Source organism: Salvelinus fontinalis, chromosome 5 (assembly GCF_029448725.1).
Source record: "Salvelinus fontinalis isolate EN_2023a chromosome 5, ASM2944872v1, whole genome shotgun sequence".
Classification (NCBI taxonomy): domain Eukaryota; kingdom Metazoa; phylum Chordata; class Actinopteri; order Salmoniformes; family Salmonidae; genus Salvelinus; species Salvelinus fontinalis.
The window spans coordinates 15,131,539-15,155,502 of record NC_074669.1 but is presented as its reverse complement, the minus strand read 5'-3'; the positions used below and the strand labels follow the sequence as shown (position 1 = coordinate 15,155,502).

The 23,964-nt window shown below is 44.1% G+C and overlaps 1 protein-coding gene and 1 long non-coding RNA gene across 2 annotated transcripts in view; one reads left to right on the top strand and one right to left on the bottom strand.

Moving 5' to 3' along the window:
* Positions 1-12,056, bottom strand: part of LOC129855190 (NUAK family SNF1-like kinase 1) — a 36,203-nt gene extending 24,147 nt beyond the window's left edge. The window contains exons 1-2 of the mRNA XM_055922602.1: positions 10,744-12,056; positions 2,591-2,711 (exon numbers count right to left, since the gene is read on the bottom strand). Of these exons, the coding sequence (XP_055778577.1) occupies positions 2,591-2,711; positions 10,744-11,034 (412 nt within the window). The 5' untranslated portion in view covers positions 11,035-12,056. The remainder of the gene's footprint in view (positions 1-2,590; positions 2,712-10,743) is intronic.
* The window catches only part of LOC129855191 (uncharacterized), a 62,895-nt gene extending 42,060 nt beyond the window's left edge, over positions 1-20,835 (top strand). The window contains exons 2-4 of the long non-coding RNA XR_008759436.1: positions 16,946-17,089; positions 17,225-17,399; positions 17,997-20,835. This is a non-coding gene — a long non-coding RNA (uncharacterized LOC129855191). The remainder of the gene's footprint in view (positions 1-16,945; positions 17,090-17,224; positions 17,400-17,996) is intronic.
* Positions 20,836-23,964: the final 3,129 nt, after the last annotated feature.

Here is a 23,964-nt window from a genome sequence, read left to right as displayed (position 1 = left end):
ATAAGTCAACCTGTTTAAGCAGTGTTGTTAGATCAACAATTCTGATGACGTGAGATATAAAAACAGACACTAGATCTGATTTACCACGTCTACGTGCTTTAGGTTCAACTGCCCTTTGAGATGGAGGTTCTTTGTGGGTCAAACTGGTGATGGAAATTGTAAGGTAACGTCACCTCCATCAACATTCTCTGTAAATCACACTTCCCCTCTCAAACTGAGATGTGGGGTCAAACCAAAAGAGCAGATATGCAACACACAATATGAGTGAAGCCTTTGACTTCTGGAGGGTTGTCTAGTGCAGGGTTTCCTGCATTTTTCACTCAGGTCCCCCTTCCAATATTGGGGAAAATATCGCGCCCCCATTGCTCGTGCGCGCCACGTCTTTTTCTATGGGCACAAGCACTGTTCATGACACAAACTGTTCACAACCCTCTTGTTGGCGGAGATTTCTTGCAATTCTATACATATTGCTATGTCTAATGATAATGTGTATTCATGTGATATTTGAATGACTCAAACATTACAACAAAATCTATGGGTTAAAAAACCTAGCGAAAAAATGCTAGCTGACATGGGCTCGTAGATCTAGACATTTCTGACAAGTTATAAATAGCTCTCTAAGGTATGCAATGACTGACATGACAAGAGGAACTGATGATGCACTACCCAATTTAGAAATTGCACCTTCTGCATTCTACTATCACAACTTTCAAGAGTAAGTTGAAAGCCGGACTGAGTTCCTAAAACATATATAAAATAATAATAATAATTACAGTTTGGAAACCACTGGTCTAGTGGGACAGATATACTGTATGCGGAGGCGGCTTTAGCGTGAGCTAAGGGCCTCTCCTCCCTGTGCATATCTGTGGAGTCTGGCTCAGGGTTAGTGGGGTGGGGTTAGCCTCCTCTCTCTCCCACTCTCCTCCCTATCCATATCTGTGGAGTCTGGCTTAGGGTTAGTGGGGTGGGGTTAGCCTCCTCTCTCTCCCCCTCTCCTCCCTGTGCATATCTGTGGAGTCTGGCTCAGGGTTAGTGGGGTGGGGTTAGCCTCCTCTCTCTCCCACTCTCCTCCCTGTCCATATCTGTGGAGTCTGGCTTAGGGTTAGTGGGGTGGGGTTAGCCTCCTCTCTCTCCCACTCTCCTCCCTGTGCATATCTGTGGAGTCTGGCTCAGGGTTAGTGGGGTGGGGTTAGCCTCCTCTCTCTCCCACTCTCCTCCCTGTCCATATCTATGGAGTCTGGCTCAGGGTTAGTGGGGTGGGGTTAGCCTCCTCTCTCTCCCACTCTCCTCCCTGTGCATATCTGTGGAGTCTGGCTCAGGGTTAGTGGGGTGGGGTTAGCCTCCTCTCTCTCCCACTCTCCTCCCTGTCCATATCTATGGAGTCTGGCTCAGGGTTAGTGGGGTGGGGTTAGCCTCCTCTCTCTCCCACTCTCCTCCCTGTCCATATCTATGGAGTCTGGCTCAGGGTTAGTGGGGTGGGGTTAGCCTCCTCTCTCTCCCACTCTCCTCCCTGTCCATATCTGTGGAGTCTGGCTCAGGGTTAGTGGGGTGGGGTTAGCCTCCTCTCTCTCCCACTCTCCTCCCTGTCCATATCTATGGAGTCTGGCTCAGGGTTAGTGGGGTGGGGTTAGCCTCCTCTCTCTCCCACTCTCCTCCCTGTCCATATCTGTGGAGTCTGGCTCAGGGTTAGTGGGGTGGGGTTAGCCTCCTCTCTCTCCCACTCTCCTCCCTGTCCATATCTATGGAGTCTGGCTCAGGGTTAGTGGGGTGGGGTTAGCCTCCTCTCTCTCCCACTCTCCTCCCTGTGCATATATGTGGAGTCAGACTCAGGGTTAGCCTCCTCTCTCTCCCTCTCTCCCTATCCATAACTGTGGAGTCAGACTCAGGGTTAGCAGGGTAGAGTTAGTCTCCTCTCTCTCCCTCTACTGCCCTCAGTCTCAGTCTGGCTCCCAGCTGGAGATCTCTCTAAGTACCAGCAGATGTCTGGCCCTGAGATCAAGACCAGGGAAGACATAAGAAGAGGCCTCTCAGATGTGGGAGAGAGAGGCAAACCTCACGGACACCCCCCTGACAAACACACACACACACACACACACACACACACACACACACACACACACACACACACACACACACACACACACACACACACACACACACACACACACACACACACACACACACACACACACACACACACACACGTAAACGTGCACACACATACACTCTCTGAAAGACATCCAGAAACGCACATGTGCAGCCACACACAGACACACACAGACACACACACAATGGATCCACTCTCTGGCTGGGCTCAGATAAAGAAGAAAAGATAAGTAACATCCAAAAGCTGAGGTCGGATCTTATTATGACATCTGCTTGTCATAACATGACAGTCCTACAGCGGGACGAGGCAGAACTGGGGGAGGGAAGAGAGAGTGAATTGGTGTGTGTGTGTGTGTGTGTGTGTGTGTGTGTGTGTGTGTGTGTGTGTGTGTGTGTGTGTGTGTGTGTGTGTGTGTGTGTGTGTGTGTGTGTGTGTGTGTGTGTGTGTGTGTGTGTGTGTGTGTGTGTGTGGACAGAGACCCACCTTCATTAATAGAGATGATGTGGGGGTGTTTTAGGGATGACATGATCTCTATCTCCCTGCGGATGTGAACCATATCCTGATCATCCTTGATCTTCTCCTTCCGGATGGACTTGATAGCCACCTGAGGACAGAGAGGACAGACACGTGTTCTGGTCAGTTAAAGTGGACTAACAATCACATGGATACAAGTATGACAAAATGACTAGTGGGGTAGGTCAATCAAAATCAGCAATACCTCCAAACTGATTGTGATGATGAACCAACTCAGGTGAGTCAACACACCCACACAGCAAATCACAGACAACTAATCACAGTGATCGCACATCAGCAAACACATTTGGACAGCCAGGGAATGAAGAACACTGTTGACCATTGCAAAATGTCTTACATAACATAATCTAAATGAATACTCTCTGAACCTCCTCAACCACATAACCCTCCTCCCCAGAGCCCTATAGTGACCTGCCAACTGTGACCTCTGACCTCTACTCTCCCATTTAACCAGTCCACACAGACAGGAGTGGGTCAATTGACTGAGAGACACAGAGACTCAGTCATCACAGTCATCACAGGCTCTTGCTGTGTAATTTACTGTCTCTTTAGAGGAGAAAATGAAGGTGCTCTCTGAGGAAAAACAACTTGGCACGTGGTGCAGTAATGGAGGACTCCTTTGTACTGTGTTCACCCTGGTATTAACAGACAGCTTGGTCTCTCAAGTCTGTGTGTGTGTGTGTGTGTGTGTGTGTGTGTGTGTGTGTGTGTGTGTGTGTGTGTGTGTGTGTGTGTGTGTGTGTGTGTGTGTGTGTGTGTGTGTGTGTGTGTGTGTGTGTGTGTGTGTGTGTGTGTGTGGGGAGCGGGGCGGGGCGGGGGCAACTCCCCCAAACCTGACCCCAGTCTTATGGATATATCAGGTAGCACATCAACAAGAATAGGGGGTTTCTGTGCTGTGGGTTTCCATGGCAACTGCAACTCCTGGCAGTGTATGTGTGTGTCCCAGCAGGGGAAGTGGATTGATGAGCGAGCTGAACATTCTAAACTAGTCCATGAAGACACTACGAGTGACAAACAAACACATTTTCTGGCAAACAGATGGTGTTGATTTATACCATACCTCTCACAAACACTTACACACATCGTACAGTGTGTAGGCCTACATCTACACCAGAGAGCTAATAATATTAATATCATCATATAATATAAACTCCACTAGGGCTGACCCCATTTAGTCCACTGGTCAAATTTAGTGGACTAATCCATTGTGGAGGCCACGGGGATGACACAACAGTATCACCAATAGTACATCTACCGGTAATTACCATCATTTCTAATCTACATAGTTTGTTTACCGTAATTTGTGTTAATGCATTCAATATATTATTATTCCAGTCTTTAACAGTTGTCACTGTAGGAGTGGACTTGTTGTTTACAGAGCGCATAATCCAGGCTACACTTGTGAGAAAAAAAGTGATGCTTTATTTCATTCCAATTACGAATTGTTCAGTAAGGATGTGCAACTGATTACGCCTAGAAGTAGGCCTAGGCTACCTGGCCTGCGCACAAATGTAGGCTTATAAATTGTGCCCATTTGGGGATCTGATAGTATTTTTGATTGTCCTAACTCAACACCACTAATGAGCGGTGGAACTTCTCAAAGTAATTTCTTCTTCACCTCAAACAGCAAGTAAACAAAGTCTGTTTTTACATCATTTCAGAATGACAATAGTTCCTCAATGTAGCCTATTTGAAAAATCTTTCCAGCTCTCTCCCTTTCGATAACCACTCGGCATGAAAGGGGGAAAAAATGGCATGCTCTGATCTGGTGGAAACGACATAAAATAGGCCTACATGATTACTTCGTATGTCTGTCCGGAGCTCACTGGCACAGGAACATTTGAGGGCTCAGAATACTTTATACAATGTTGCAAGTTTGTTAGAGAAAGTTTCACTCTGGACCAAGTTGATAGTTCATACTTTAGTTTCAAGTTCCTTGCAGACAAGCCATGTGTAGCCAATGTGATATTATCTAACTGCAGGCTGCAATGTTTCTATTTGATGGCTTTATGTAGGCTATTTTTACATTGTTGGCAATGGCAATAGAAGTTACTTTTAGATTTGTATAATTTTCATTTAGGTTTAGATAAATTGGAACTCCAAATGGAAAAGGTTGCCGACCACTGGTGTAGCCTATTACCGACAACTTCGGGAGCGTAATGGCAGAATCTGCAAAGGCCAGCAGCAGCAGGAGGAAGAGGAAGAGAGTTTCTTTCTTCTGGTTAGGCTCTCTTGAGTCATTTGTGTCTTAATTATTTAATCACACTGTGCTCAAAGCATCAGACAAGCTCAGTAGCCTACATATAGTTGATTTTATTAAAACACATAAGGTGTGTCTATATATGGAAAAGTACAAGTTTTAAAATTTCAACCAGTGGATTGTTCGAAAGAACATACCACTCTTGGTCGACCAATATTTGTTTTAGTCGCAGACAGCCCTAGAATTCACTAATACGAAACATTCAGGTTTGAGCCCCATGGATTATTCTTACTACTGTATACTTGTACTGTATATTAATTTAGACTGCCTCTGTTAGCTAGGGAGGACAAAAACTTTCCTTACTAAGAGAAAGGTCCCTTACAGTGAAGGCCAGTTCTACTCCAGGGCCAGGCACGAGTAGAAACCACATACAGTCACTGTTCCAAGCTAATTACGGTGTACCTTAATAAAAAGAACCCAGGTCGGAAAACTCCTCATCCAGAGCATGACTTGATTACATAGAATAAAAAATATATATACGTATTAACAAGTAAAGGCCCTGTTTTGTTTTCACATGCTGAGTGGTAGTCTTTAGTCTGTTAATTATTCACTGGTCTTTATTGTAAGTGTTGTACCTCCACTGTTTTGTGTTTTTCATTACCTCATGGGGTCATCAACAGCAATAGTACTGTATTCATGTCATGCCAAATCCTAAACTAGTAGGACTGTAAGCCCACAGTCTGTCTCCATGTGAAGCAGCACACTGTCTGCACTGCAGGTCACTTTTTTCACATTTGCGTTTTTTTATTTAAAAGTAAGAGGGTGTGGTTTAAGTTCCTATAAAAATGCAGTACAGGAGAAGGTAGTCTACCTGGAGACGGTACGGTATCAATTCACAAAGGTCTGACATGACCCTAAAGCACGTGTCAAAGTCATTCCACGACGTGCTGAGTGTCTGCGGGTTTTCGCTCCACCCTTGTACTTGATTGATGTATTAAGGTCACTGATCAGTAAGGAACTCCCCTCACCTGGTTGTCTAGGTCATAATTGGAAGGAAAGAACTAAAACCCGCAAACACTCGGCCCTCCATGGAATGAGTTGGACACACCTGCCCTAAAGTCATGGGTACAGTGGTGTGTGTGTGTGGTTTAATTTCTACAGAGATATGTGGACGGGTTGAACTTTCTCATGGCAGGTAGTACAGTAGAGTACAGTATCAACAGGCCCTGCTCTTTGACCCTCAAATTAGACTGTTTGTAAACTCATTAGCTTAGAGAGACAGCATCCCAACAATACAGAGAGCAGACAAAAAGATCCACCCCTTCATCCGCCTAGGCTCATCTTTTATTCCCCTGGGATCCTGTATTGTAGTGGGTCACTAAACATGCAGGCCTGTAGATTAGAGCTGGGCGATATGGACAAAATCCATATAGTGGTAAATTGCCTGAATTGATACGATAATGATAAATAAAAACTAGCTCATTTTCCCCGAACATCGAACACCCCCTAACTTCAGACTCTCTCCAGCGGTTGGAAGATTAAATCACCTCGAGTTCAACATTTAAATGGCCTAGAAAATAACGGTACATTTTGCTAGCTGACCACCAATTTTCATTGCAGTTTATGTAAATTAAGTTAGGTTTTGATTGTTTCCAAAAAGTAATATATATACACATTGTGGGACACGCTGTATATTGTAAAATATGACTGAAGAAGATGTTGGTGGAAAACCATTTATAAGAGTCTACAGGAGGGCGCACCGGGCTACGCAATGAAAAGTTGATAGGCAAGTCATTGTTTTAAAGGAAGGCTAGCCAACTAGTCAACTATCTAGTAAACACTTTGGATACGAGGTTGGTGTCTCTTTTTTGAACAAAATAACTGTAATAGAACAAAATAGTAAGGTGGCAAATAACTGGGGACCGTATGCCGATAATACAGGACGTAGTTTTTTACTAAACCGCTTATCAAAAAGCTGATAGTAGTAGTATTTCCACTGAAATGTCAAACATGCTAATTGCTAATCCATTAGCTAACATTTTTACGACATTAATAATCACAAAACATTGATGAAATGCTGATCACAAGATAACACTGTTGAAGGTAATATGTTTCTTAAATGCTGTTGAAAATGCCGATAATTTGGGGTGCTACGCTATAATTTTATAACATTAATGTGCACCACAGTCTATTTTGTATTATCCTTTAAACTATTTCTCTAGTATAGGCTACTTATCGTAATGAACGATATCAGCAAAATGCCTGCGATAAGTGATCAGCATGGTTGGTGTCGATCATTTTCAGTTTATTGTCCCAGCTCTACTGTGAATCATCCATTTGCCAGCTGGCTGTCACAGTATAGTGCAGCCCTGCGCTTGTCTTTAAGTGGTGGGCTATTACTGTCAGTCAAACAGATCGCTGCCCTGCCGGCCTGGCTCAGCCAGCCTCTGCCAGGTACACTCCTCCTGCTAGGCTGTGTGCTGCAGTGTGTTTGATGTGAGAGGCCACGCTCCGCTCCACTAGAGCCTGACAGCGGCCGGTGTTTTCTCAGCCCATTAAAATAGATGAGGTATACATCACAAGTTCCCGCTTTCTCTCTGAAGATCATGTTCATGTGTGTGGATGGAGAGAGAGATAGTGTGTGTGTATTAGGGGAGTTGACAATAGCAGGGAGGACGCTATGACTGATTACGAGAGCAGAGCCATCTCTCAGTGTAGTATGTTTACCACAGAGCCAGAGAGAAGAAGAAAGAATGCTGATAACTGCACGACTACCGCCAATAACAGTGAATCTATGTATTTTTCTCCTCCCAGTTAATCCTCACTGAATCCACTGTTTGGGGTGAGGTAATCTAGTGCTTTAAACTCATATTAATGTGACTTTGTAACCCCTTAAGTGAAGCCCACCCCTACCATTATGGTGGAGTTCTCTTTAAACTGCTCTCCCTTCCCTCCATCCTTCCCCTACTCCCTCCTCCTTTCTCCCTACCTTTCTACCTCTTCCTACCTCACCCACCAAACCCTCCCTCTTCCACTTTCTCCCTCCCTCCTTCCTCCCCTCCCTCTGCTTTGGACCCCTACAGGATATTAACTTTCCATCCCTGTCTCATTTCCTGCTGGGGATGGCCTTTCATGTGTCATTGCTCCCTCTGGGCCCTGCTGTCACCACAACCTTTTCAGGAACACACACCCACAAACAGTACAAACGTGCGCACACCCATACATGCAAGCACACACACACACACACACACACACACACACACACACACACACACACACACACACACACACACACACACACACACACACACACACACACACACACACACACACACACACACACACACCCTCCGTATTGGCAACATCTACAGCATTACAAATGCACATGAGCATGTGCAAGAGTCAGAATTGCATACACATTTACATTTGCACATCCAAGCTCATGCCCACATACAGTAGTCCAATCAGACCAGACATACAGTAGTCCAATCAGACCAGATATACAGTAGTCCAATCAGACCAGATATATAGTTGTCCAATCAGACCAGATATACAGTTTTCCAATCAGAAAATACATACAGTTGTTCAATCAGACCAGATATACAGTTGTCCAATCAAACCAGATATAGCGTTGTCCAATCAGAAAAGACATACAGTAGTCCAATCAGACCAGATATACAGTTGTCCAATCAGACCAGATATACAGTAGTCCAATCAGAAAAGACATACAGTAGTCCAATCAGACCAGATATACAGTAGTCCAATCAGAAAAGACATACAGTAGTCCAATCAGACCAGATATACAGTAGTCCAATCAGAAAAGACATACAGTAGTCCAATCAGACCAGATATACAGTAGTCCAATCAGACCAGATATACAGTAGTCCAATCAGACCAGATATACAGTAGTCCAATCAGACCAGACATACAGTAGTCCAATCAGACCAGACATACAGTATGAGAACAGACAGACTGACTTTCCATCCAAACCAAGCAGCCAACACACACAAGAGAAGGGTTTGCAGATCCTATGTCTACAGGCTCAGTCACTTTCACTAACACATATGTTCATGCACCCACACATCTAATCAATCTCTCTTTAATGACAGTCCCTTCCAAGCTTCTCACACACACACACACACACACGCGCGCACACGCAAGCACACACACACACACTCTTCTCAATCTATTTCCCCTTCTGCTCTTCTCATTTAGTCTAGCTGTTAAAGAAGCCGGCACGCCAACCAGGGAAAATAGAACAGGCAGAGCCAGAGCAGAGGGATTGCATAACGGTCTGTCACCCTGTTTTAATCTCTATCATATGGACACCAGAGGCTCTTTAGGCCAGGGACCATGTACAGCGCTCTCTAAACACCAGGCCAGACACACACACTCTGGGGCCACAGTCTGTCTGTACACTCTCTCTCTCTCTCTATCTCTCTCTCTCTCTCTCTCTCTCTCTCTCTCTCTCTCTCTCTCTCTGTCTGGGTGATGCTTAACTGAATGTACTCAAGTGTTGATTTACAAAGGGCCCATGGCCACTTGTACTGCTAATAATGTTGTGACACATTCAATGGAAATGGTTCAGGTTGATTTATTATTAGCTCAACACTGTTCCAGGATCAGCTCTGCTGCCTGGCATTTGAAATGGAACCATTTAGGGCTGGAGAACTAAGCTAGGCCAGGCTCACTGATAGAGGAGGAATGCATGGGGATCAGGGAATACCATCACTCCATACATTTCTAGAATGATGTCAGGGCATGTGGAGATGGCAATGACATACAAAGTGGTATTGCAGAGGTTATTAAGGGATATAACATAATAGCCTAAAAATGTCACAAGATGTGATTAGGCTACTTAAACAGACCCAAACACACCCTTAATTTTCAAAACACACAAGCACCCTGTGTGTTTAATGAGTGGAGAAATGTGTTATAAAGCACTGGCTGCCATAAAGCACCAGTCACCAGGCAGGCAGGCAGGAGGAGCTATTTGAGCTATGGGTTTATGGTGCCCCCACCAAGCATGCATGTGTGTGTCAGGAGCGTTGGACATGCTGACCCTACTGAGTTTTCCTTCTGGCATTCTGAATCTGAACACACATATGGAAAGTTCATCTCGTTCTGCCAATGGGGAACATGGGTCAAATTCTGCAGCAGGAGGAAAAATCTGGTCCAAGTATGATGCATGAGGGCAGATGGCGAGCATTTAATGACAAAAAAAGTCATAGAGAAACATGAAGAACATATTGATCAAAACAGTACCAAGACACAAACAAAAACCAAACAGTTAAGGGACATTGGTCAAAATGACAGGTCATTCAGGATGCTATTATTTGAACATGAGTTGTTGTTCTAGGCCAGTTCTCACGTTTGAGTTTGCCAAACTAGGAACCTCTTCACCTTAAAGCAATACCTTGCACAATTCCAGCCCATTCAATGTGAGTAGGGGGAAGTATCTTGGAGGACTGTTGGCCGGTTTCAATGGTGCATATGGTTGGGTTCATTTAAGCTGCATCAATAAATCAGTAGCTAGTTGAACATCTGCACTTAAGCATCCGTTCGCTAGGCACTGCTGGGGACAGCGCGCGTGCTGCAGAGATTCCCAGGGCCTCTAGGGCCCTATGAGCACGGGGGAATTCCCAGAGAGGGAAAAAGACTCACACGCCTAGAGCGCAACAAAGTAGCTATTTGGGTATTTAGGGCCTCTTTGTTGTAGCTATGTTTTCTATGACTCCGGATTGGGCCTCAACAGTAGCCTGCAGTCTGTAGGCCTAAATGATATGAGCCGCATTCTAAGAACCTTTACAGAGGTTATGTACAGGGTGCTTCAAACCCCTATGCGGAAAGAGCGTTTTTAACCCCTACCCCTATCCATAAAGAGAGTTGTAAAGTGGCTCACCTCTCTCCCTGAGTGCCGTTCAATTGCCTTCTTTACTTTGCCATAGGTCCCTCTTCCTAAAGTCTCGAGCAATTCGTAGCGATGTTTCAGGTTGTGCTTGTGGTGGTGTTTCTTGAAGCCTGAATTTCTCCTGCTGCCATCGCCAGCTGCCGGTGTCTCTGCCATTGAATGACCGACAGGTATCGGTGGAGGGGACAGGTCACCGCCAGATGGTTTACCCGATGAGGTGAGGGTTTGTTTGGACTCAGGACGGGTCAGCCCTCGGTGGGCCGAGAGAAAAGCTGTATCCATCTTCTCTAGGGAAGTATTAAAACTAACTTCCCACAGTTAAAGATCTTAAACTAAGCTATTTGTTACAAATATTGATATTATAGTAATACTTTATTATAGGCCTAATAATAGTCGTAATAAATACAATAAATTACAAGGAACAATGCGAAAATATTATATTAATAAACGTATACATTATTCCGATTGTCTAATGATCACTGCCTTTGTTCATTTTTTTCTGATCAAAGAATTCTCTCCACATCTATTCATCCATTTGTCGCCTTATAAGAGTGAGTCATTATTATATGATTAAATAAAAAAGCTAAATATTACAAAGGAAACATCATCTATCTTGACGCGTCTGATACATAATGCAATGTATATTATGTATGTCTAACTATAAAGGTATATTCTAGGGCAACAGTCCTCTGAATATGTATTCAGAATTCGACAGACCAATGCATGTCAGAAGCTGAATCCACTTTCGATTGATGTCTCTTCGGGTATAGACAATGGTGCTCAAAATTGAGCAATCCAAAAAGAAAACATATTTAGGTTAATTAAAACATCGGGCTATTCTATTCTCGTTATCCGTATAGTAACTGGCATTGTCTATCTCGCAGTCTTTCGTTTATTCTAGGTCGTTCACATAATCTACCGTGAAAGTGCTGCCAACATCGTCAACTCTAAACTAACAGGCGAAACCTTCAGCGTCATTGCCTCCCGAGAAAGCAGCGACGAAACCGGCGTTCTGGATGAAGATCACCCTCATTTTGTCCTCAGGTGCAACGTCATTCAGCTGCTGAACTCTGTGTATGGCGCGAGTGCTCCATGCCCAAGTCGACTTTAGAGATGCGCTATGATCAGATATGTCAAGCTCAGACGTTTTGAATATTGCCATGGTCGTTTTGCTCTCCTTAATCGTGTGCCCTTCGTATCTCTTTCTCTTTATTCTCTAACGCGAGGGGCTGTGAATAAGGAATGTGAGATGATCGAGTCCGGAGGCGGAGTTACAGTCCTCCTCCCCTCTGTCACTCTCTTTGTGCTCCCTACCTCTCCCCTCGGTTTGCGACTGCTGCTGACTGACTGACTGACTGCGTTTCACCCTGAGGCTGTGGAAGCATAGCCCTCTCTCTGGCAAACTAGTCATTTTACTATAACCTAAACATGAGAGTTCAGTTTTCATGGGAAACTTAGACAGAGTCAAAGTTTAATACATTCATTTTAATTTTTAATATTGCTGAAACATTAGTGAACCCTTATGAAATTAGTCCTGCAAGTGCAAACTCTGACTGGTTGATTTTTTTCATCAATAATATAACAACTGTGCCATGTACTGTGGGTCAGTCAGTCCAGAGTCAGCAGCTATAACAACAAATCCGTAAGGAAAAACAAGAACAGGTAGCCCAATGCAATGTTATCACTAAATAAATGTTGCATAAGTGCATTCATCCTCTCTGATGACATTGATGGAAGACAGGCAGTGAGACACATTGAGAATCTGGCTCTGCAGAATTCAGAATTCAGAATCTGGCTCAGTGTTACTGTCTGTCCCTGGGAACAACTTAGTATTATGTCATCATGCATAATGAATTAGATCTTTGTTACATCTGGTTCTTAGAATGGAATGCAACAGAATCTCAGAAGAGATGATCTAATTAATAGACCATTTTGCTGAAGGCTACGTTGGATAATACTACTGAGCACTGCATGCAAGAATATCTCTTGTTATTACATGGCCACTTAGTGGAGATACATTGTATTGTAAATTGTATTAAATCAAATCAATTAAGTAGCCAAGATCAGACAAAGGTGTGGCTTTTGCCTATTTAAATACAACTAACACATATTATATTTGTACATTTTTTATTGACTATTATATTTCAAATGTATTAACTATTTCAAGATGTTCCTACTACCTTTATTTTTTACTGTAATGTCTCTTTGCCAATAATAGCCATGGAAGGCTACCCCTCTCCTCTGGGCCCTCATCCTCCAGCCAACTGCAGCATCAGATGGACCAGTGCCGATCTGCCCCGGGAGCCTCACCACCAGTCCACTGGGAGTGTATTCAATGAAACATTCAGAATGTTGCAGCTAGAAATGAAATCTACCTTAAATTCTACTTGACAGATGATCATAGTTCAACACAATTTATATATGTTATACTGTTATATCCGACTGTTGGATATCCAACTGTACTCCAAGTGTTGCACACCCCTGAACAGACCTACTATGCCCAGAGCTCCTCAACTCACTTCTGGTCCTAATCTAGACCGAGACTCCCAGAGGTCACCAGGAGATGACCGGATGGAGCCTGCAGCCTCCTCACTGAAGCATCTCATTGGGTTTACTGTAATGGCTCTTGTTATAGCTGTGTTGTGTATGGTGTAATTTATACAGAGAGAGGGGAAGTTTATGTCAAACAGCATCTGATTAGAGTGACCCGTTTTACTTTGATCCCTACAATAGATATACATATACATTTAAAACATTTGTGGTATTTTTCTCTCTCTAAACATAGTCATCGGAGTATGCATTTATAGCAACACTGACTGAGTCAGAGATGTGTATCTGATATGATGAAAAGACGGCCTTATTTGCACTCTCAGACAATATGTTCTTGGACAAATATATAATGTAAATACTGCCCTCTACTGTGGAGAGGTATGGAGACGTCCCAGAAACTCATCTCAACATTTCCCAAAGTCAACCAAGAGGTCCAGTCTTTACATAACGAATGGTCATATTTTTCTCCTGACGCAATTTCTTTCAAAACAATATCAGTAGTTCCAAATAAATATATATTCCTCTCCACTAGGGTTTCTGATTTACGAATTTATGATTTTAGAGTTCCCAGACTGTCAGAACTCAATGAATTAACCATCAGACAGACGAGCATGGCTGCCAAACGACCATAAAAATATATTCTGGGCAGCACCTGTGGAAATAAATGTAATGGCTTCTACATAAAAAAAATAGAGATGTTAATATTCTTGTATTTGTCGCAGCCGCCTCTTGGAACATATGTACCCTTATATCATATTTTACAAAGAATATTCTAAAACAGATGTCACTATAGATCATTTTAATAACACTGGAACATGATAAAGAAAGACAAGTCTTAAGTTTCCATGCCAGTGTGTTCAATAATAGTAAGCTATGACACTTAACACAAGGACACTTGTCCTGTTCCAAATGTCCATTTCCTTTTTCTCTGCAATGTACTCAACCAAAAAGTTATAAAATATATTTATAAAATACCTTTAACTTCATGGTTACAAAACACCAAATAAAATGAATGAGTAATAATTTCTAAACTGCAATTTCACATTGTGCTCTTGGTGAATCTGAAAAGAATTTCTCTGAACTCTGGATCTCCTTGAAGTGCATGGCTACCCAAATGGCACCCATTTTCCTATAGGTCTATAGTGCACTACTTTTGAACCGAGACCTATGGGCCCTGCTCAAAAGTAGCACACTATATAGGGAATAGGTGTCACGCCCTGATCTGTTTCACCTGTCCGTATGCTTGTCCCCACCCTCCTCCAGGTGTCGCCCATCTTCCCCACTTATCCTCTGGGTATTTATACCTGTGTTTCCTGTCTGTCTGTGCCAGTTTGTCTTGTTTGTCAAGCTTACCAGTGGTTGTCCTGTCAGCGCATGGCTTTAACCAACCTTTCTTTTTCTCGTCCTCCTGGTTTTTGACCCTTGCCTGCCTGACCACTCTGCCTGTCATCCTGTACCTCTGGATTACTGAACTCTGCCTGACCACTCTGCCTGTCATCCTGTACCTCTGGATTACTGAACTCTGCCTGAGCCTGCCTTCTGTCCTGTACCTTTGCTCCTACTCTGGATTATTGACCACTACCTGCTTTGACCTGTCGTTTTCCTTCCCCTGTTTCAATAAACATTGTTACTTCACACAGTATGCACTTGGGTCGTACCATGATAGCTGATAATAGGGTGCCATTTCAGACACGGCCCATGTGTTCCTGGCAGGTATTTACTATAGAACCCCTGGGCCACTGGCAGAGGTCACTCAGAATAACAATTTCAAGATCAACACAACTACTTCGGCACACAGCAGGCATCCAAAATATAAAATTTATCATAATATGACTCTTCTTTTCTCTTTAAAAACTTCTTACGGCTGAAATCGCGTTAACTTCTTATGGCTGCAGGGGCAGTATTGAGTAGCTTGGATGAAAGGTGCACAGAGGTGCCCATAGTAAACTGCCTGCTCCTCAGTCCCAGTTGCTAATATATGCATATTATTATTCGTATTGGATAGAAAACACTCTGAAGTTTCTAAAACTGTTTGAATTATGTCTGTGAGTATAACAGAACTCATACGACCACTAACAGGTCCCGATCATCATCGTAAAGGGTCAAATAAAAATTCAACAAATACCTCATACAACAATACTGTAACGTTAGTAGGATAAGATATGCATCTTTTAACTTATTTGCCACGTATATAAAGCTCTCCACACGTCATCGTCATTAAAAGTTGGAACAATTGTAGAGTGAGACAGGAAAGCGACAGCAGCAAAGTCCTGTAGTGGCAATACTTTGAGAAGTTTTTTGAGAAGGTGATGAAATGCAAACTTTGTGAGGTTGAATTGAGCTACAGTGACAGTACAGGTGCAATGCTGTTAGGGAGGCACTGTGAGACACAACCCGTTGTTGGCAGCAGTGCGATAAGGGATGGAGTGAGAAAATAATTTCTGATTACAGAAGTGATTGCAGTTGATATTCAGCTTTTCTCAATGGTAGAGGATTTCAGCCTCAATATCCTAATGGCATATCTAGAACCAGACTACAAGATGCCATTTCGAAAAACTGTGACGACCCTGATGGAAAAAATTGTACAATGGTTGCTTAGCAAGCACAAAGCACGAGCTCTCAAACACCATATGTGGCATTAACAACAGATTGTTGGATGTCTATGAACATGCTGTCATACATCACTGCAACGAGCCATCACATTGATGAGAAGTGGGACTTCAACAGAGATCATGGAGAGGAGAGGCACACAACAGAGAACCTAAAACTGCATTAAAACCATTGCTACTGAGTGGGTGGGGGGACAGCAGTAAGGGGAGCGTCGTCTGGTAGGGTTTCCTCTAGTTGTCACAAAGTCAAATAGGCTATATTGTAAAAATTCATGAAAACAAACATTATATTTTTGGTTGTAATTTAAGGTTAGGCATAAGGAGGTCAATAGTGTGGTTAAGTTTAGGAATAGGTTTAAAATAAGATTTTAAGAAGAGAAATCGTAGAAATAGGCGTCTTTTATAAATTTGTGTGGGAACTAGTGACAACCGGTAGGTAGGTAACCAGGACTGAGGTAGATTGAACTGTATTGCCCCCTGGCAGAACCATATCTGAATTGTGAATTCATGTCATTTTATAATTTTGTTTAAATTATAAAAAAGTGCAGTTTAAACATTAAGAAAAAATGTTGTTCTTGGAATTGTTGAGCTCTGTTCCTCTAGCACAGAGAAAGTGAAGGTTTGACAGTATATGGATTATGTATGATAATATTTGTGTCGGCGGGTTGACCCATACCAAGCACTTTGGGGGGAGTGGTAAGTTTGGGTTGCATTTTCTTTCCAATCCCATTTCCAGTATATTTAGTATTTTGTCTCACTATTTCTTCTTCTCAACCCAGATAACTTTATTCCCTGTCTGGCATAGGAGGCTGGCGGGAAGAGCTATAGGAGGACATACTCATTGTAATGGCTGGAATGGAATATACGGAATGGAGTCAAACATGTGGTTTCCCTATGATTGATGTGTTTGATACTGTTCTATTTATTCCATTCCAGCTATTACAATGAGCCTGTCCTCCTATAGCTCCTCCCACCAGCCTCCTCTGCTGTCTGGTCTGGTCCATGCCTTATGGTATATTCTCTACTCTTCCCAGTGTTCTTCCCCACAGCCGTGATGCTTCAGGCCCCTTTATGGACGTGTGAGTGGGGGCCAGAGGAGTCAGACAAGGAGATAACAGAGATGACCCTATCAAGCATCCCTGTTGACATGGTCTCAAAGGCCACACAAACCAAAACAGGTGAGCATTTGGACTCCTTCCTTCTGACAGCACAGATTCTCTGTATACTAAAGCTACTGAAGTGTCATAAACATAAATAGCATCAAAACTTGTCCCAACTAGGACAGTTCAGTACCTTATCCTCTCCGATTCCAGGATGTCATCTAAGCCCATCCCAATTTCAAGGCAGCTCTTCAACCAGCAGCTGAACCTGTCTCAGAGGGAGGCAGTGAAGCATATCCTGGCAGGGGAGTGCCGGCCCATCCAGTACATCCTGTTTGGATCCCCAGGGACAGGAAAGATGATCCCCCTCATGGAGGCCATACTGCAGGTTCTGTACTGTACACTTCTCAACCCAATGGATATCACAACCTTTTACATTGACATTTAATTCACTTTAGCAGACACTCTTCTCCAGAGCGACTTTGTGTGTTCATTTTAAGATAGCTCGGTGAGACAACCACATATCACAGTCGTAGCCAGTACAATTTTCAATTATAAGCCAAATCAGTGATAGTAGGAAAAGACACATGCAAGGTTTTGATATTTTATAGTGGGGGGAGGGGGTGATAAGACTGCGATGTCTTATTTAAGATCCTCTTTGAAGAGGTAGGGTTTCAGAGGTTTTTGGAAGATGGGCAGGGACTTATTTATTTGTTTTCGTTCAAATACTGGACTGTTTGGTTCAGCCTGCCCTGCCTGGAGTGCCAGATGAGCAGGAGTTGCACGTTTACCATGTTCCATTGATTACATTGCACCTGGCAAGCTCAGTCAAGTTTCTTGTGATTGGTTGTATTTGGATATTTACAAAAGTTGCCCTCATTCTAGTTCTCTGAATAAACAGTGAAATGTCTCCTCTTGTTCCCATACTGTAGGTGTGTTACCACCTGCCCAGTAGTTATGTTCTGGTGTGCACTCCCTTCAACAGTGTTGCTGACCTCATCTGTATCCAGCTCCATGACAGTGGGTTCCTGCACGCTTACGAGCCTGGCCCGCGTCAACACCTCCTGTTGATAGGAAGAGGTACTGCACCCACCGCCACCGCCTCGATCCTATTTTCTCTACCAGTTTATGCCTCTGTCTGTATCTCCTGTAGGCCATCCCTGAGATTATAAGGCAGTACTCTTGGGCTGGGAAGGACATCCGACATGCTTCCTTCGACAGGTTCGTGGTCAGCACCTGTACCAGCGCTGGCATGTTCTACCAGGTTGGGCCAAGAAGATAACAAGGCCCTTATGTTAAAGGTCCAATGCAGCCATTTTTACCTCAATATCAAATCATTTCTGGGTAAAAATGAAAGTACCTTACTGTGATTGTTTTCAATTAAAATGGTCAAAAAGAAACAAAAATAGCTTCTTAGAGAAGAGCAATTTCTCAAGCAAGAATTTTGCTAGGACTGTCGGGGAGCTGTCTGAGTGTGGAGAAAATGGAAAACTAGCTGTTATTGGAAAAGGTTTGGTCTATTGGTCTATTAAGAAAACTCCTTCCCATCAAAACAGGCTGAAATTTCAGGCCATCTTTTCAAACAGTTCTTACAGTAAAAGTGCAGTATCATAATTTTCATGCATTGGAAGAACTACTCTGAAGATGATCACAATACAACGTGTATTAAAATAATGAAAGCTTTTGTTTTTCCCTCAGTGTGGCATTGGTCCCCCTAGGGCTTCTGTCAGAGAGAGACGGACAGGTTAGACTAAACAGAGTACACTACAACCACAAAAACACCTGGAACACCCTTACTAAAGTGGTGCAACCGTTGAAAAAACATTGCACATCACAAAACTGACAGAAGTAATAACAGTCACTGTATTTTGTGGCCTCTTGATCAAAAAGTTAATCATATGTTCTGTTGCTACCCCCACCTTTCACATAGTTCTGTCTGGAGACCCCAGGCAGATGGGTCCAATTGTGAAGACCAAGCTGGCGCAGGCATTGGGCCATGGGGTGTCCATGCTGGAGAGACTGATGGCCAACCCCCTGTACACAAGAGAGAGTGGGGGATACAAAGCACACCGCACACACACACACACACACACACACACACACACACACACACACACACACACACACACACACACACACACACACACACACACACACACACACACACACACACACACACACACACACACACACACACACACACACACACACACACACACACACACACACACACACACTCCCTGTCAGTGCCATGGTCATCTAAATCATGCACAGTGAGTCACCAACTGAATCCAGATGATGCATCTTTATCAACATAATGTTTTGACTTGCATTGTAATATAATATATGATAATATATGCCATTTAATAACAGACACTTTTATTCAAAGTGACGTATGGGTGGCCCCAGCGGAAATCGAGCCCACAACGCTAGGCTTTGCAAGCACCATATTCTACCGACTGAGCCACACAGGATCACATTGTAAATAAATGGCTCCAAAGATTATTGCATTCTCATGGTGTCCTCTCTTCTCCCTCCAGGTGCCCAAGCTGGTGTATAACTACCGTTCCCAGGAGGCCTTCCTGGCCCTGCCCTTTAGACTGTTTTACAGTGGGGAGCTGTGTGTCAGGGCCCAGAGGGCCGTCTGCCCATCAAGGGATTCCATGGAGTCAGGATGAGGGCTCTATCTGTTTCTCTCGCTATGTTTCTTTCTGTCTTTCTCTGTCCAAAATAGACTCAAGTCAATGGGATCTTTCTCAAAAGTCTTTCCTTGAATCCTTGTGGGATTCCGCTGGGATTCTCTGCCTCTGACCCTATTACGGGGGCTGAGTCACTGGTTTACTGGTGCTCATCCATGCTGTCCCTAGGAGGGGTGCGTCACTTGAGTGGGTTGAGTCTCTGACGTGATCTCCCTGTCCGGGTTGGCGCCCCCCTCGGGTTCGTGCCATGTGGGAGATTTTCGTGGGCTATACTCGGCTTTGTCCCAGGGTAGTAAGTTGGTGGTTGAAGATATCCCTCTAGTGGTGTGTGGACTGTGCTTTGGCAAAGTGGGTGGGCTTATATCCTGCCTGGTTGGCCCTGCCCGGAGGTATAGTCGGACGGGGCCACAGTGTCTCCCGACCCCTCCTGTCTCAGCCTCCAGTAATTATGCTGCAATAGTTTATGTGTCGAGGGACTAGGGTCAGTCTGTTATATCTGGAGTATTTCTCCTGTCTTATCCAGTGTCCTGTGTGAATTTAAGTATGCTCCCTATAATTCTCTCTCTCTCTTTCTCGTTCTTTCTCTTTCTTTCTCTTTCTCTTCTCTCGGGGGACCTGAGCCCTAGGACCATGCCTCAGGACTACCTGGCTTGTTGACTCCTTGCTGTCCCCAGTCCACCTGGTCGTGCTGCTGCTCCAGTTTCAACTGTTTTGCCTGCGGCTATGGAACCCTGACCTGTTCACCGGACGTTCTACCTTGTCCCGGACCTGCTGTTTTCGACTCACTCTCTCTACCACACCTGCTGTCTCTAACTGAATGATCGGCTATGAAAAGCCAACTGACATTTACTCCTGAGGTGCTGACCTGTTGCACCCTCTACAACCACTGTGATTATTATTATTTGATCTATGAAGGTTTGAACATCTTGGCCATGTACTGTTATAATCTCCACCCGGCAGAGCCAGAAGAGGACCGGCCACCCCTCAGAGCCTGGTTCCTCTCTAGGTTTCTTCCTAGGTTCCCTCCTTTCTAGGGAGTTTTTCTTAGCCACCGTGCTTCTACATCTGCATTGCTTGCTGTTTGGGGTTGTGAAAAGGGCTTTATAAATACATTTCATTGATTGATTGTGTCTTCGTCATGTCCTCTGTCCTCCCATTTCTCAATGTCTGCGTTTCCTCTCCTCGTTTCCCACTGACATGTTGAGAACATTTTGACAAATACAGGTTTTCCTATCTTGTCGGCACCGAGCCTAGACGTTGAACACCAATAATGCCAGTCAGCTTTCCTTCTCTCAGGGCACAGAGATGAGGGAGGGCAACAACCCGTTGTGGTTCAACCCTGGAGAGGCGGTACAGGTGATGCTGTACTCCTGCCAGCTGGCCAAGAAGCTCTACAATCCTGTAGCTGCCACTGACATTGGCATTATTGCTCCCTACAGGAAACAGGCCAGTATGGCATGACCATTTAGACTGTCAACAGTGGGTACCATTCTGTTACAGTTTGCTTGTTACTCGCCTAGTATTGCTGTAAAAAGCCTAAAAAAAACATAACAAGTTCATTATTCTGTCACAACTAGTACAGTGGTCCCTCTCCCTTAACCCTGAACACCGGTCTGACCACCTGAACCTCTGCTCCTCAGTCAGAGAAGATCCGTGTGCTGCTCTACAGGGTGGGTCTGTCTGACATCAAGCTGGGCTCTGTGGAGGAGTTCCAGGGACAGGAGTTCCTGGTCATCATCTTTTCCACAGTAACATTCCCCTCCTTCATTATTGAACTATTGAACTTGACTAATTTCTCCCTTTACAGGGTCTCAGGTCCATTCGTAATCAATTCAGGGAATACATTCTGAAATATAAAAAACAATGTGTCACTTCTGCACGATTTGTATATCACTTCACTTGCTGAATTGACTGAATTGTAGATGCAATTGACACCTTTCTTAACACATCTAAATTTATTTATTTATTTTTATTTTACCTTTATTTTACCAGGTAAGTTGACTGAGAACACGTTCTCATTTGCAGCAACGACCTGGGGAATAGTTACAGGGGAGAGGAGGGGGATGAATGAGCCAATTGTAAACTGGGGATTATTAGGTGACCATGATGGTTTGAGGGCCAGATTGAGAATTTAGCCAGGACACCGGGGTTAACACCCCTACTCTTACGATAAGTGCCATGGGATCTTTAATGACCTCAGAGAGTCAGGACACCCGTTTAACGTCCCATCCGAAAGACGGCACCCTACACAGGGCAGTGTCCCCAATCACTGCCCTGGGGCATTGGGATATTTTTTTAGACCAGAGGAAAGAGTGCCTCCTACTGGCCCTCCAACACCACTTCCAGCAGCATCTGGTCTCCCATCCAGGGACTGACCAGGACCAACCCTGCTTAGCTTCAGAAGCAAGCCAGCAGTGGTATGATAAATGACCTCTTGTTCCAGGTGAGGGCGAATGAGTCAGTGCGACGACCTGCAAAGCATCCTGTGATTGCTGTCCAACCCCAAGCGCTTCAACATGGCAGTCGTTCGGCCCAAAGCCCTGCTCATCGTCATGGGAAACCCGCACCTCCATAGTCAAGGACCCATGCTTCAACCCTCTCCTCCAGTACTCTTTTGAAAACAAGGCCTTCCTGAGCGGTGACCCCCAACCTCTATCAGGGCTGCACACAGGTGTGTTTAGAGTGTATTATGCACCACACACACACACACACACACACACACACACACACACACACACACACACACACACACACACACACACACACACACACACACACACACACACACACACACACACACACACACACACACAATTTGATAAAACTTGAGTCAAAGCAAGAAACTTTAATTTGTCAGTAATAAAACATGCAAATCTCTTACTTTCTCCTCAGAGCTGCCAGTGAGAAAGAGGAGTGAGAGAGTTTGCTGTGCTCGCTACTGCCCAGCTGTCCATCACTCCAACACTATCGGTTCTATTATGTTCAAATAGAGTTTTCTTCATTCATTTATCACATTACCATGACTTTGCTCTCTACATTTGTTCATCTACACAGTGAGCTGCATATGTATTAATCAATGGAAATATGTATGGAGACGTCTTTGGAGAATGCACTCCAATTCCAAACTGCTGTAAGAGCAAACTTTAGATGCAGTTGTCATGTAGTCCACTGGGTGGCAGTAGTACATATGATGATACAAACCTTTGGTGTTGATTTTTCTTCTTATTGGGTTATTGGACTTTGACACCAGTGTCTATTTCATATTGTGCTAGCTAGTTCAGTGTTATATTGACAATGAGTCTATATCTAGCAGCACTTCCAAAGGTGTGCTTTAGAAACATCCTGCTATAATAGAAGAGGACTGGTTCCATTGGCTACCTGTGAGAAACCTATCATGAGCAAGAGAGGTACTGGGACCGTACCATGGTACCTGAGTCCCACATCAAAGAGCTCCTCAGGTAAACGGGGTCTGAAGCTCCCTGGCAGTGTGGCACATTCAAATAAAAGCTGTCTCCTCCCTACTCATTAGAGTCCTATTGTGATTCAGTCCCAGCACCACCCCCTCTCCTCTACTTTCTCGCTGGGCTCCACCAGGGCTGACTGTCACAGGAGAGTCAGCCTGTCAGTAGCACTCAGTTGTCACATCCAGTCTCCGGGTGGACCTATAGGCAGACACAGACAGACGCTGCCTGCCTGCCCCACCGGGGTGTTTAGACACTCTGTCTCCTGCAGCCTAGCATATGCTATTACTCACATTGCTCAAAAGTGTCTGAGACACTTAAAAAGAATAGTCCCTCAATAGAATGGTCTCCCTTCACTGCCAGCAGGCTAAATATGACAGCAATCAGGGACCTAAGAGGCAGGGTTATAGTATGTGTTTTTATATTTGTTTTAAGTGTAGTTTCAGTATATTTTCAGATCTGATTTGCTAGTTTTTATTTCTGTTTGCAATTTAGTTTTAGTGTTTGGGACAGAACGCATGCCTGGGAGGCTAGAAGACATTTGTGTTGTATGGTGTTTTTGGGATGTCACTTCTTGCAACTGGGGGTGAAGTAATAGATAATGTAATGAGTCAGATCATAGGTTAGGTTTATATGATAAAGTATCTGTGACTTGGATTTAAAAGGAATAGCGCCGAGACTGGTGCAAAAAATATGGGAACTCTCTCGCCCATGTTTACACCAATGAGGAGTAGGGGTTTACACCAATCCAATGGTTTTTAACTTGTAAGAAGTATCAAGTTAGCTACCAATT